The sequence below is a fragment of the Ciconia boyciana genome, chromosome 2 (assembly GCF_034638445.1).
Source record: "Ciconia boyciana chromosome 2, ASM3463844v1, whole genome shotgun sequence".
NCBI lineage: Eukaryota > Metazoa > Chordata > Aves > Ciconiiformes > Ciconiidae > Ciconia > Ciconia boyciana.
Genome location: NC_132935.1, coordinates 28,249,978 through 28,264,505, shown reverse-complemented (window position 1 = coordinate 28,264,505; position 14,528 = coordinate 28,249,978). Strand labels below are relative to the sequence as shown.

General features: G+C 44.5%; 1 protein-coding gene across 1 annotated transcript in view; it reads left to right on the top strand.

The window, feature by feature from the left end:
* Nucleotides 1–2,559: 2,559 nt before the first annotated feature.
* NECAB1 (N-terminal EF-hand calcium binding protein 1) overlaps nucleotides 2,560–14,528 on the top strand; it is a 71,087-nt gene continuing 59,118 nt past the window's right edge. The window contains exons 1-2 of the mRNA XM_072851205.1: nucleotides 2,560–2,654; nucleotides 7,690–7,714. Of these exons, the coding sequence (XP_072707306.1) occupies nucleotides 2,613–2,654; nucleotides 7,690–7,714 (67 nt within the window). The 5' untranslated portion in view covers nucleotides 2,560–2,612. The remainder of the gene's footprint in view (nucleotides 2,655–7,689; nucleotides 7,715–14,528) is intronic.

The window sequence follows — 14,528 nt, the reverse complement described above, 5'->3', positions numbered from 1 at the left end:
TCAGATCCATTTTCTTAGCCACGGGCAAATAGTACCTTTCACTCCAGACCCGTGGGGTACCCGAGCGTGCAAGCTGTTCTGCTGGAAAGGTTATATTTTGACATAAGCATTATATAGTGTTTTTCCTCTCATTTAGAGGCAACACACATAGCTAACCATCATGGAGTGATTTAGAAACTTGATTAGACAGTTAGGCACCTGGCATTTCCTCAGTAAAAAGGAAGCTTTGCTGTCTGTCTAGCTCAGCGCTGATGGCTCTTGTTGCACAGCCCACTGCACAGTAAGTGTAAGGTAGCTGTTGCTGACAGTTTTCATTTGTTTGGTTTTCCCAGATAAAAGGGCAAAATCATTAAATACTGGCTGACCACTTCATTTCACATGAGCAAAGATGTTGGTACAGTAGGCTGGTTTCTAGATAAAAGTTTAATGATGTGACACACACAGCAAGAAAAATAGCAGGCAGTTTTTGGTTTTATCCTCATCTGCACATGAAACTTTATTTCTTGTAATAGATTATGAGCAGCAGGGGTCTGTGGCTGCAGAAGTGAGCATATCACTGTGTGCTGACCTCTGCCAACCTCACCTGGGTATTTCACAGAGCCATCACCCTCCCATTAAGGCAGCAAGTGCCATACCTGTACTCCCACATCATGGGGAACCACGCAGCCGCATTCTCCTATCCTCCCTCCCCTTGCTCAGAGACAGAGGGAAATCATTGAATGAATAAGGAAACTGGTAAAATTCAGAGCTTTCATCGGTTGTTAAACCTTTCATCAGAGCTTGCTCGGGTTGTTAAAATTGAGATATTACTTCAGAAAATTTTGAAGTGGTAAAAAAAACTATCACCAGTAAGTTACGCACCTACGCTACTCACAGATTTGCTTGCTCATCTAAACCTGAAAACTAAAGTCTCTAAAAATGACATAGGTGATTTGCAGATAAGTTTTTTAATAATGGAAATAATGCTTCCTTATATAATAAAAGGCCTGTGAGTTATTTTTGCTTCTTGTGTTTTAATTTTTGCCCTAAAAATATCAGGATTACACAATTTTTTTCTTACTGGTTTTTAAGGAAGATTTCTCTAGACAAACTTAAAATATTCACAGTAAAGGTTAAGACTAATCAAAGGGGAAAGATATTGGTTCTTCAACAAAAGTATTTTAATTCTAAGATAGTAATTAGTCAATACAGTTAAATATGTAAATTATTATTGTTGTTGTTGTTATAACAGTTAACAAAAACAAGGCCCTATTCAGACTAAAAGGTTTTTCCTTATCTCCACTCACCCTCCTGGCTCTTGAGACAACCTTTGGACTTTTTTCTTTTCTGTCCCTGGAAACAAATATATTCCCATACTTCTATCATAAAAATCAGATTAAATAAAAGCCTTTCAGTATTATTAAAAAGCAAAAATAGCCTGAGATTATTTTCCATCTTTTTTTCAAGCCATCTTTAGGAAGTGAGATAAAAATTTCTCACCCTATGAAATGCCTTGTCTTTCCTTCTGGGCAATCCTCTCTTGTTGTTTTTCATGTTCTCTTTTGAAACTTGAAAAGCGAGGTGGAAGAAACAGGAACAGCCACATACAGCAAGTCACGCCACGACCGAGGCTTTTCATACATGAAGGTGTTTTAAAGTAAAAACTTCACTCTAACATTTGTTGTGAAGCATAATATAATCTATAATAATATGTAATAATAATATATAATGTGTAATATATAATATCATTGTAATATATAATGTATACTTGCAATGCCATCCGCTAGTGATGCATGGTAGGAGAACAAAGACAAAGCCTCCGTTACGCGATGTCCACGTAATAAATAACCTCTCGGCATGCATCTGAAGTAACATGGGCAGGGAGTTTCCCTAAGAGCTGCTCTCCCCCTCACCTGGCATCCTCCTCCTCACCTGCCCTCACCCCACAGAGCCCACTCCTGCCCCATCCCGCAGCTCCCCGCTTGCTCCCCTCCGGTAACCCCAGCACTCCCCGCTCCCCACAGCCCCTGATTTTTGGCCAGGCCACCTTCAGGGGTATGTTGTATTCAAGGACCTTATTTTCAAGGCCGAGCGCTTTCGCAGAGCGCAGCTTATCGGGATGCCTGCATCAGCCGTGTGAAAGTACAGTTAAGCCTCACCACCCCTCCGCACTGCTGAGACTTCAAAGCACGTTCAGGCTGGGGTCTTGTGGTTCAGTAAGTGACCCCCCCGCAAGTGACCGTATCGAAGGGGAAAGCAGCCAAAACAATGCGAGAAGCAGAAAACTTGACCTGACAAAGGCAGCCCGCAAGAACCAAGTTTCTTTCATGGAGAGAAAGCAAGTCTAGCCCTGAACACACTTGAAAGATGCAACGAGGCGGCTGCCGAGCGGAACGGGACAAACTCTTCCCCGAACCCTCAAGGGTGAGACGAAGCAAGAGCGGCCCCTTCTCCAGCCTCTCTGGGGCTGCTTTCCCAGCCGCCGGCGCGGCGGGGCGTGCGGCTCGGCGCAGCAACCCTCCCCGGAGCCGGGGGGCGGCGGCGGGGCCGGGGGCGGTCCGCCCCCGGCCCCGCCGCCGCCCCCCGGCTCCGCCGCCGGTGCTCCGGGCGGTGTCGGCGGCTGCGGCGGGCGGATGGCGGCGGAGCGGGGAGCGGGGCTGCGCATCTTCCGCGATGTGAGTACGCGGCACCCTGGACGTGCACCCCCTCCCTCCAGCAAGGGCAGCAATTGCAAGCGGTTGGGGGGGGGTGTCTTTTTGGTTTCGGCTTTGCCTTTTTTCCTTGTCTTTTTTCCTTTTTGCCCTCCCTTTTTTCCTTTTTTTTCCCTTTGTTTTCTTCTTTTATGTCTTTTTTTTTTCCTGGAGCCATGATTTCCCCCACTTCCTGGGGTGGAAGGGGGTGAAAGCTTCCAGCAAGGCTGTGGGTCTTTCCCTTTCCCTTTCCTTTTCCCTTTCCCTTTCCTTTTGTCTTTCCCTTTCCTTTTCTTTTTCCCTTTCCCTTTCCTTTTCCCTTTTCCTTTCCCTTTTCCTTTACTCTTTCCCTTTCTTTTTCCCTTTCCCTTTCCCTTTCCTTTTGTCTTTCCCTTTCCTTTTCCCTTTTCCTTTCCCTTTCCCTTTCTTTTTCCCTTTTCCTTTCCCTTTGTCTTTCCTTTTCCCTTTCCCTTTCCTTTTCGCTTTCCTTTTTCCTTCCCCTTCCCCTTCCCCTCTCCTTTTTTTTTTAAATGTTTCTAACATTTAAAATGTTAACGAGGGGAACGAGTTTGCTTCCGATGGTGTGCATGTGTGAGGAGAGCAGGTTAGCAGCTGGGGGTGGTTAGGAGAGGCGCTGGATGAAAATGCTGTCACTTTTCAAAAGACATTGCTTGGATTTTTATTATTTTATTTTCTTCCGGGCTTTTCACTGAAGGGTGTCTCACGCTGCGAAAGTTCTTTCCCAAACTGTGCAGGCTCCCTCCCATCCCATTAGAGCGTGCTGGATTTGAGGTGCCCAGGGCTGGTGTCACCTGAGCGACCCTGAGCCCCTCAGCCCTTTGAGGGGGAGCCCGGCGAGGTGCCCTCCTGCCCATCCTGCCCCTCAGGGCTGCTGTGCTAGACCATCACTGAGGGCTCAGCATCTCACAAGATGCAGCTGTAAAGTTTTTTATCTAAACTTGCCCAGCACAGAGCATTTCTTGGTCCAAGGCGAGTCCTGGATAAAAGGTAAACTCCCACCCAAAGATCTCTGAAGTATCCTCTGTCCTTGATGAGAGCAACAAATCTTCAGACCAACTCTACTACCAACTCTGACCTACTTCAGCCCAATGCTTATACCAGGGTTAGTCCACAATATCAGCTGGAAATGGCATGTTCTGTATTAAAGATTGTTTTAAAGACCCTCTATCTAGATGTTTTCTCTATTGTGCCCACATAAACTTCCCCAACATTTTCCTCAAATTATTTCAAGCAGCCCCTGATGAAAGCCACATCTCCTTATCTCCCGATTGCTTTAGGCCCCATAAGAAATCATTGAAATTAGAGTCTTTGTTGACTTTTATTGTTTCCATTCAAGTATATAATGAACAATGCAGCTTTTTGGTCTTATAAATACCCTTGTAAGAGAAACAGGAGAATTACAGGCATACATCGCAAAGACAGAAGAGAAACCCAAGCTGCCAGGAAGGAGTTAAAAAACATTAAACGGAGCCAACTCCCCAGTTAACTCAGCACACTGGCTTGGGAAACTGCAGATGGTCAGAATACCTGATAACCCAAAAACTTTTCCTTTCCCCAAAGTAAAAAAATTCATTCAAATCAAAATTATTTGTTTAATTTTCACCAATTTCTTAAACCAGTGTCAGGTTCATATTTATAGAAAAGCAGGTGCCATTCACAAGACTGGTGACGAGGAGGGAGGGGAGCTGCTGCTGTACTTCTGCTCTTACATCTGGAGGAAACCTTAAATTCAAACCCGGTCTCTGCCTGCTTCAAAGCAGGGACTGGGCCCTGGGCACCCTTCCTCCTGTGGGAGTACACGTATCACAGATATTTGGGGATGTGCAGCTCTCTGATAACCCCTCAGTGAAGCACCTCCACCTGTATAAACACTTAACTGCATATTAGACCGGGCAGCAAGAGACTGGCTGTAAGGCTGCACAGAAAGGGCGGGCACTGAGGTCCTGGTCCCGCTGGGAGCTGGGCAGAGACCTCATGAGAGTGACACCTGATTTCTCATGCAACCTCCTCCCTGCTTTTGTGTCAAAGTCCCTATCAAGTGTCCAAAGGATTTTAACATTTCCATAAGTTTTTTTAAAATTAATTAAAATAATTAATCCCAAAAATTAAATAATAATAAATAAAAATTAATTAATTAAAATTAATTTAAAAATAAATTAATTACACTTTGCTGCCTTTGACCCATATTTACGGGGCACTTCTAGTTGATTGAAAATCCACTGCTACCACTGTCCCAGTCCTATACATCCATAAGCCAAGCCCGAGCAGCCAGTGCTCTTGCTCGCATGGAAGTCTTGCACAAGGTGTGGGCTGCATCGCCTGGTGTGGCTGTAACACCCGTGTGGCTCTGCGTGGGCCCTTGCTACTCGTGGCACAAGTCACTGGTCATCTGTTAATATTGCTTGGGTCCGTGCTGGGCATATTTATCAGCTGGCTGAAGCACCCCTTGCTCTTTCCCATCAGACATGCTTGCGCACATGCCCACAGCAGGCAGCTCAGCCCAGGCACCTGTGAGGCGAGGAGTGAGATTTCAGCGCTAGCCCCTTTGGTATGCACCTGCTTGGGGCACCCACTGGTCCCTTTTATCGGGTGTAACTGGGCAGAAGAAAGCCTTTAGATCTCACAGAAAGCCTCTAGATCTCAGAGCATCGTGTTTCTCCACCCTCCCCAAATTTCACGAATCTCTCCACTTCCAGCTGAAAATCTGCAAAACCTTTCAGCACGCTGGCTTTGCCATCTCTGTTAGCATGCTCAGTGACTAACTCCAGAGCAGCACCGAGCCCTACAGGCAGCAGGGCGGTGGGCACCTTGGCAAGCAGGCTGGCTTTTCCTTCAGGTGACAGAAAGGAAACAAGGCTGCTTGCCAATGAGATAGGAGAACGATCAGCAACGGTTCCCTGGAAAATCCAGCCAAACCTGCCAGGAATCTAGGACTGTATTTTACATGTTAAGGATTGTAGAAAGAGGTTTTATTTCATTCTAATAATGATTTTAATGATCTTTCCTTTGTTCTGCATTTAGTCTTTTAGTTCTCATTAGGAGAAAATTTCCAGTTTCAGAGTAAAAATTTAAAACCCCTAAACAGTCCAATCCTCATACTGAAAACTGAGCTGCAATATATGATTTATTTGGATATATAGGGAGGAAAGATGTCATCTTACTAAGTTTATTCCATGCTTTATGTGCTGTAAATTTGGTCCAATGCAAAGTTCAGCTTAGAGACCGTAAGTGAAGTCCTGGATGTGGGTCACAATTTTCTTAGTTCCCTGCCAACCCCACCTGACAGAATACAGTCACGAAGATGCTCCAACAGAGCTTGGCACCTGGATCCTTGGGTTTTGCATTTGGTTTCACGTCTAGGAGCAGAGCAGTTATGGCACGTGCTTGAGAAGCTGTTTAGATACTACTAGCAGTTTATCAAACTGGATAACAGAATCACAGAATCTCAGAATCGTATAGGTTGGAAAAGACCTTTAAGATCATCGAGTCCAACCGTACACCTAACACTACCAAGTCCACCACTACACCATGTCCCTAAGCACCTCATCCAAACGTCTTTTAAATACCTCCAGGGATGGCGACTCAACCACTTCCCTGGGCAGCCTGTTCCAATGCTTGATAACCCTTTCAGTGAAGTAAAATTTCCTAATATACAGTCTAACATTTCCATTGCTATCAGCTCTCAAAAATATATGTGCCCATTTTGAAACTCTTTCCTTTACTGATATTCATAGCAGCAATAGAAACTATATTCGGAAGATTTGCTTTCTTCCCTTGTCTCAACTTGTTATGGCGTTGTCCGGACAACTCCCCATTGCGGCTCAGGCTGAAGTAGTGATGGGGGCTATGTCCAGAAATGTATCAGGGTCACAGAGCATGGCAATTGTGCATATCTGAAGTGTCACATGGTGGCCCATGCCACAGCAAAACCACCTCATCTAGAGAGCAGGGAGCAAAGAAACTGGAGGAGACCCCCTCTGTCGCTTCCATTCCCTATCCCTGATCCCTTCTCCAAAGCGTGGACTAATGTGGTGGTACCTGCGACGGGACTCCAGCAGGGACAGGCGGGCACGCCAGCGTGCCACCAGCAGTAAGACAGGGCCGGTGCACCTGCGTATAGCCCCGGGTGGGCTGGTGCTGTGTCCCCCCGCCGACGGCAGGGCTGGGCCTGGAGGGCTCTGCCGCCTCTCCTCGCGGGATGCACCCCCAGGATCACCTTCTCAGGCTTTGCACGAGACGTTACAGGCTCTCACCTGCATATTTAAATAGCTTCTCCAGCATGTGCCATGTACAGTGGGGAGAAAAGGCAGACCTGTGGACTGTGTGGGTAAGCTGGGGTCGCATACAGGTTTTGTGGCAGAAGTATTGCAGCGAAGGATCTACAGCAGGCACCCCCGTGATGCCCTTGCCTTCCCAGCTCATAAACCTCTATGCTTTCCCTCTCCCCTTTCTTCTGTATCTGGTTTCTACTCGCTATCAGAGCAATCCTCAAATTTGCTCCCACACATCTGATCTCGCTGCCTCCCACACTCAGATTCCTTCGTGCCACCCAGCAACTCTCCTGACTTATCCCTTTGCTTCCTCCACCCACACAAACCCTGAGTCTTTCTCACCGTCTCAGATGCTCAGCACATCCTCCCAGCTATCAGCCTTGCCCTGCTTCTTTAAACCACTTCTCTCAACCCCAAATCCAATATCATGGTAGCCATACGGTATCAGGTTTTGTGCCTGGACATCATCCTTATAAGCTGTGCACAAACTAGAAAATAAAGCTGGTTCTTATTACGGTCTTGGTTTTCTGTGCACACAGCACAGGAGGAGTTAAAGAAAGCAATACTCTGAGGGAAGGATGGAGACACACTAAAGGCTTTTCAATTTTATGCAGCCCTGTGAAAATATGATGTAGAGCTCAAACTATAAATGCCCACTAAACACAGGATTGTGTGCTATTAACCCATACAAAAAAAAGTGATTCTGTTCTCTCTCTCTTTTTGTGTAGATATTAAGAAGAGCAGACAAGAACGGTAAGACCGGTCACATGTCTTCCCCCTCCCTTTGGAAAAAAAAATCCATCATTGATTCAGCATTTTAAGTCATGCTTTAAACATCCTAACAGGAAAACCAGCCATTCCTCATGTCATTTTATGTTTTCTACAGGCTCAATGCAATGTATTTTGTTGTGCACTGATCCTTCCCACGGGTTCTTTAAGGGCAGATCTTGTGCTTTCACAATTTGGCATGTTTTTGATTTGCTCTTTGGGTGCATGTAGGTGTTTTCTTAGTGACACTGTGTTCACAAGAAGGTTCGAAATACTTGTTAGTAGCTCCATCTTATTACTTTTTAAAAACACCATAGGATATATCTAGCAATCAGACTTGTTTCCTACATTTTTCAGTTATGTATTTGTCCAGCATGTCAGTAGGCAGAATAAAGCCTTGAATTAAACTCACATATTTATAACATAAAAGTCATGAGTTTTTTATTATGTTATTAATCAAAAGTTTTGCCCTCATGCTACTGACTGATTTTCTTTCCACATGTATTTTTTCCCTTGTTTAAATTCAGCAAGCTGTAAGGCTTCACAAATGCTCCTATTTTGGCTGCAGCAGAGAAGGGTCCTTACTATAAGGACCACAGGTGTAACCACTGGAATTTTTTGCTGGTATACATAGTCATGGTCTTGAACCTGACTTTAACTCCTTTTCCTCAGAATTGCTGCACAATTTTGGAGAAGTTACATTGTCGTTTTTGTGCCACATACCCCAGCAGAGAAATGAAGCCTCTACTACTTCCCTGCATCACACAGAGTGTGAGATTCAGTATGTTTGAGGCTATGAAGAGCTTCTGTAGCTCTGCAGTTACCATAATATTATTTATACTTAACTCAGATAACCAGAGTTAGGTCTTGCAGGACGAGAAGGAAATACAAGCTCACAATTATTTAGCACTGTAATACCAAAGTACAGGAAAAAGGGAGGTGCAACTTCTTGCAGAAGCACGGGCCAGACTTCGGCCTTTTTCTGAAAGCATTGAAGAGTGTCAAACCCACAGCTCAGACAGGTTTAACCCTGACAAGTAATTCCCACTCAATCCTCAGAAAACAGGTATTGTGCAGGTTCAATAAAGTGTACTCTCAGGTATTTAAAGGCATAATGGATACTATTGGGGAAATCGGAGAGAATCACTTGCAAGGAAGAACTGTTGGACAGTAAGGGGCTACCATAGGGTTTGATGATATAGCTGAGCCTGTCACATAACTGTTTATTTTCACATAACTGAGAGGGCAATCCCACCCCCACAGCCCACCTCCGGCTGCATATTCCTGCCCCAGCTCATGTGCAGCAACTGGCACTTCCCACTAAACCAAAGCTTGAGATATCTCAGGGACCACAAAACCCATCACTGTGAGGGTTTTTGTTAGGGGTTTTTTTATCTCCAGTGGCTTGGAAGGGCAGTGATGGTGCAGGCTGAATCCCAAGGTGAGAGCTGGGATGGGGAGGAGAAGGACCTTCCCCTTCAGCCGTGCTTTTCTAGCTTAGCTATGTGCCAACCACAGCCAAGCTCTGCTGGCATCCCCCGCAGACCTCCTCACGGTGTTTGGAAGAGGTGTTTATGCGTCTACCCTGAAGGCGGATGAGAGTCAGAGCACACGGTGCAGAGCAGTGGCCGTCATCCCCCTGGAGCCAAAAAGAGCCCCTGCAGCTTCATGTCCCTGCCCTGGACTTTGAGCTCATGCTCTGCCCCAGCCCTGGCGGATCCACAGCACTTCAGTGGTCAGGAAGACTCCCAGTCCTCAATGGGGTTACCCCACAGTTTATTATTGATACTTTGCTATTAAAAATAGGGGAAACAGCTCACATGATGAGTGGCAAACCTGCTTGTTCAGAACAATATGAAGTCACATCGGCCCTAGAGACTTTGGTCACTGGAGTTCATACCTATATATGGATCCTTTACAACATATTATTGGGAGAAAAGTGGCTAAGTTCAGCCACTTGAGTTCTATTAATTTAAGTCCATGAGCTTGAAATGGTTTCAGCTCTTATATGCTTAACTGTGTTTGTTCAACCATCATTTGCCTGTGGGACTTCCACTTTGCTAATCTAGCACTGCACATGCTCATGCCACATTAATAAGGAGGAGATTTGTTTTAAGGCTGGGATGTTAAGTACCTTCCCAGAAAGTGAACACTCATCTAACATGCTTACACTGTTGTCAACACAGATTATTAGCTTTTGTTAATGACTAAGATACTTACACTTTCAGTGTCATCTTTCTGTGCTGCAGGAAACCAAGTATTGGCTTACAGTAACAAATACTACGTTACTGTCCGTGACATGCTCCTGTTAACCCATACACTTTTAATAGGACTTTCTCCGAGCTGCTGTATTCATTCGCTGTGAGATTAAAATACCCCCAAAAAATTTATTATCAAAAACCTTACTAGATACTTGCTTGTCAGCAAGAAAAAAAACACATCCAAAAAAGTGGATCAAGCTGATAAATAGGAGTATTATAGGAGATAGTGTTCTTACTATGAATTTAGGAACTGCGGGACTTCAGGTTAGCCTTCCACAACAAGGAAAGACAACTATTCTTGCAAAGGCAATATAAAATAAGAGATCAAAAGAGCCAAGAAATCCTGCTGAATTGCTGTTACTCAAAAATACTACAGTGATTTATGACAGCTGGATTTAATTGAGAAACTCCTTTATCAAACAGTCATTCCCCTATTTGAAAGACAACGTACAAATGTTGTTTCTTTTGGGGTGGTGGCTTCTTTCTTTGCCAGCCCAGGTACATATATCATTCTGTTACCCTCCCATTTCTGGAAATATCATCTATGCACAGCTTCCACAAGAGGATCGGCTTCATAAACTCTATCTATAGTTCTTATTTCATGGCTGAGCAGCTCTGCTCTGTATGGAGCAGATCCACACTCCTCCCGTAACTGAAAAGGTCGTATGATTTTCTTAGAGGGAGAACAAGGCATAGGGAAGGAATATCACATTTCTAAGAAATATATGGTTCATAATATTGACAAAAGCAACAGAAAACCCTGAGGGAAAAAAACAATTTCATAAAGGTGAGATGTTGCACACTGACCTTTTTGGAAAGGAGACGTTTCAGGTTTGCATGTCAAAACGAAGTTTTGGTCAGGTTTACTTTACAAAACTCCATACATTCAAAGGAAAGCTAATTTGGAAAAATTCCAGCTAAAAGGAAAGTTCTTCATTTATTTCATTCCTTTCGCTATTGAAAACAAAATTGAACTCATTAAATTCCTCTCAAAAAGTAAAATCTTGCCCCTAGCCAGCAGGGACAAGAAATATGGAAAACTGGAACTGCCAAATGCAGTCTTTCCTAATCAAGATAATTTTTTACCTCCCTCATCTCACAGGCAACAGTGGTTGCTCAACACACATGTGACTGCAGCACCTATATGTGCTTATCCTCCTGTTTGTCTGCATGAGGCGTTTCTCTTATCTTCTGATATGCTAAGAGGGACGTGGGGCACGCTATGAGCCTTGCAGTGCTTTGCGATCAGATGAAACAATATCAGTTGTTGGTAAAGGTCACCCTGGGGCCTCTCCTGACCATGCAGCTTTGACATGTGCCCTATTAGTATAGCCTCCTGCTATAATTCCCTCCTGTTAGCACAGGAATGGAAATTCAAATATAGACTATGTTGCAGAAATCCAATCACAAACAGTCTGACTGTCAAAATGGAGAAGAAAATAAGTAATAATCTACTAAGAATTCAACTCTCTATCTTGCAAGAGTAACAGTCGTCTTTCAGCTGAGGGAAGGTGCTTCAACACCGACAGTTCAACACTGAGCAGAGTCAGTACCACAAAATAACTGGAGAGCAGCGCTTCCCTTTGCCTGCATCATGGTGGGGGACATTTCTCTTCCCATCCTCCTGTGGGAGAAGAGGGCTGCTCTTCCCTTTCTACTTTATCATCTCTAGCTCTTTCTGGAGGGGAGCCTGGCTTCTTCAGGTCTATTCTCTTATGAAGGTGGAAACGAATGACTCGGAGCCCAGTGGCATGCTTGCCTGGCTGTGGACTGCTGAGCGTATGTGCCAGGACAATAACCACCCTTTAAGGCATGAGCTTCCTCTCCTGCTCTGGGAAGCTGGCATGCCCTGGCATTTAAAACTCCCCTTAGCACTTTCAGTGTGGAAATAGCCATCCAGTTAAACCTGGAGGGAGGAGAGAGTGACCCCCAGCCAGCTCCTCCAGAAGGAGGACCTCTCAGCTGTCTCTCTCGCCTCTACAAGTTTAGAACTGGTATTTGATTATGGCTTTGTTCCAAACTTACAGCTCCTGCCCCCAAACCCTCAGATCAGCTCCAAGCAGGAGTTAACTAAAAAGGGCAGCTCATATGACAGGTTTAGAAAAGATAGTCTGTATATAGATGCTGTCACTGATTTGCAAATAGTCAGTTGTTATGAAAAAGCACTGAGTGTAAGCTATATCTCAAACATCCTTAAAGCTCTTAAGAAGAAGATATTTGAAAACACCATAGGTAATATCTGCTGTAGAAGCAGAGACTTTCCAAAAAAAAAAAAAAAGCCTTAACTGTAAGGAGCACAGTAAACAGTATGCTGCAGGCTGTCAGGAATTACTGCAACCAAATGAGGGAAAATCAAAAAATTGACTAAGCAAAGCAAGACTAAAGCTCCAGAGGTGGCCCAACCTGAATATCAAACACCCAGAACAGGCCAGCAATGAAATATTATTAATGCCAGAACCAGCGCATTTATGTTTGGTTTCATTTTTTCTTTGACATTTCAAACAAGCACTCACTGAAAGCTTTTTTTTTTCCCCCGCCTAAAAATGTGTTTTTCATAATTTCATTGAACTAGAATCTGTAAAATGAAAAATACAGTCAGATGAGACTAATCTTCTCATTCTGTCATATATCTTCATTCAGCACCCCCTGAATGCACGCCCCATGATATAGAGCAGGGACATCACACTTTTAAATGTAGAATTCTAAAGCTGTATAGCATGATAATACTAACAGTATCTTCTCACCTGCCTTTAGCATAAGAAATTATATAGGAGAAGTCCCCCAGTGCCCTCTGTAAAACACACAGCACTCCAGCAGTAGCAAAATTGTTGACTGCAGTGGCCTAGGGATTTCAGACCAGCTCTAAAACCATGCGAACATTAGCCCAACAGAAAACTGTAGGTCATAAATAAAGGACTCCTTAAAATAAGGCATCAGAGTGCAGCAGTAGCATCCTATAGCTTCCACTGGTGTCAGTGACCAAAGGGACTTATTCACAGAGAATACACATTTGAGTCCCCTGACAAGATTACCACAGAATAACAAAAAAGCCACCAAGATGCACCTGTACGATGATCAAGAGGAAATCTCACAATGCTCACTCTAGAGTCAGTTTTGCAGAGATCAAAATAGGTGTTTCCATATTCAGTATTTATTGACAGTGCCATTACAGGACAAACACTGACTTTGCAGGTCAGTCTTCTACCAGCTGCATCTGCTCATGTGTCTCCAGGTGAGCTCCGGCAGGGTGATAGCTGCCTCACTATAGTCCTCAGATGGTGACTTCTCAGTGGCTCTAGCTTGTAGCCCAGAGTGCTAATCCCAGCCATCCCAGAGGCCTGAGTGAATATGCCTGGAAGAGGCAGGGGAAGCACCTCAGGAAGGAGATCTCTTGGATCACCCTAATGTGAACCATCGGAGTTGGCCTGGAGGCTCTCTGAAGATCGCCACTTATGGGACTAAACTTTTTTTCAAGGAAAGTTTTAGAGTTACACCAAAGCAAGGCATGCCAAGTCCCTGATTTCAGCATTTTTTTCCTCAGCCAGCATCTCCTAATCTGGGTCCGCAATGTCTTGGCATCTCATGAGGTCTTCAACTAGCCCATAGACTGCCCCAGCAGTGCTGCGTGGTGGCAGCTGCAGCAGTGCATGGGCTCTCCTCTCCATACACACGGACTGGCCAGATATGTCACAGCATGACAGGGTGACCCTGCTCTTGTGTGCCCTTCCTTGAGAAAAACAGCTATGTGCAGGAATCCCTTGGGAAAGCTCTATGCACCATGATACCCAGAAGGGCCAGGTCTTAACATCATAATGGCTGCGTTTGAGCTATGCATTTACTGGATGACTTTACAGAATATTTATTGAATACATACAGAATATATTGAATACTATACAGAATATATATATGAATGGGAGCCAGAGCACAGAAATTTTCTGAACTGCAGCATTGCTGATTTGAGCTCCCAAATTATCCAATCAGTACTGGTAAAATGGATTTGTAAGGCAAAACCCTTGTAGCACAGCCTCCGGAGACTCTTCCCATGCTGCTGTTTGCTTCCTGACCATCTGAATCCCCTGCAGACACCACCCTGGCTCCGGTTTCAGAGCCCAGCCTCTGTGTGGGGTGGGATTCCCCATCCCACCTCCCTGGGTCCTTCAGGTGCTGCAGGGCAGGACTCTGTGTTCCAGATTCCAAACGTTATTATTTCTATAAAGACAAAATGCCTACTTTTAAACTTAAATCCTCTCCCTGTTAGCCTAGTCCCCTTGGGACCACTTGGTTACATGTGCTAAGCTTTTCCAGCATAACAGCTGGAATAATGGCTCAAAAATCATTATTTCTGGTTATATCAACACTCGATACAGATCAGAGTCAATGAAAGCTTAGTGCATTTGCCCAGAATCTTTAAAGCTTCAGTCTATGTCTGTGCTTTTTCTTATGCAACCTCTTATGCCTGGCACCTAGTGGATATTATCAGCATACTCTTTGGCACACTGAAATTTATTATTTTGGCAGCTCTTCCTTAGTCTCATTCC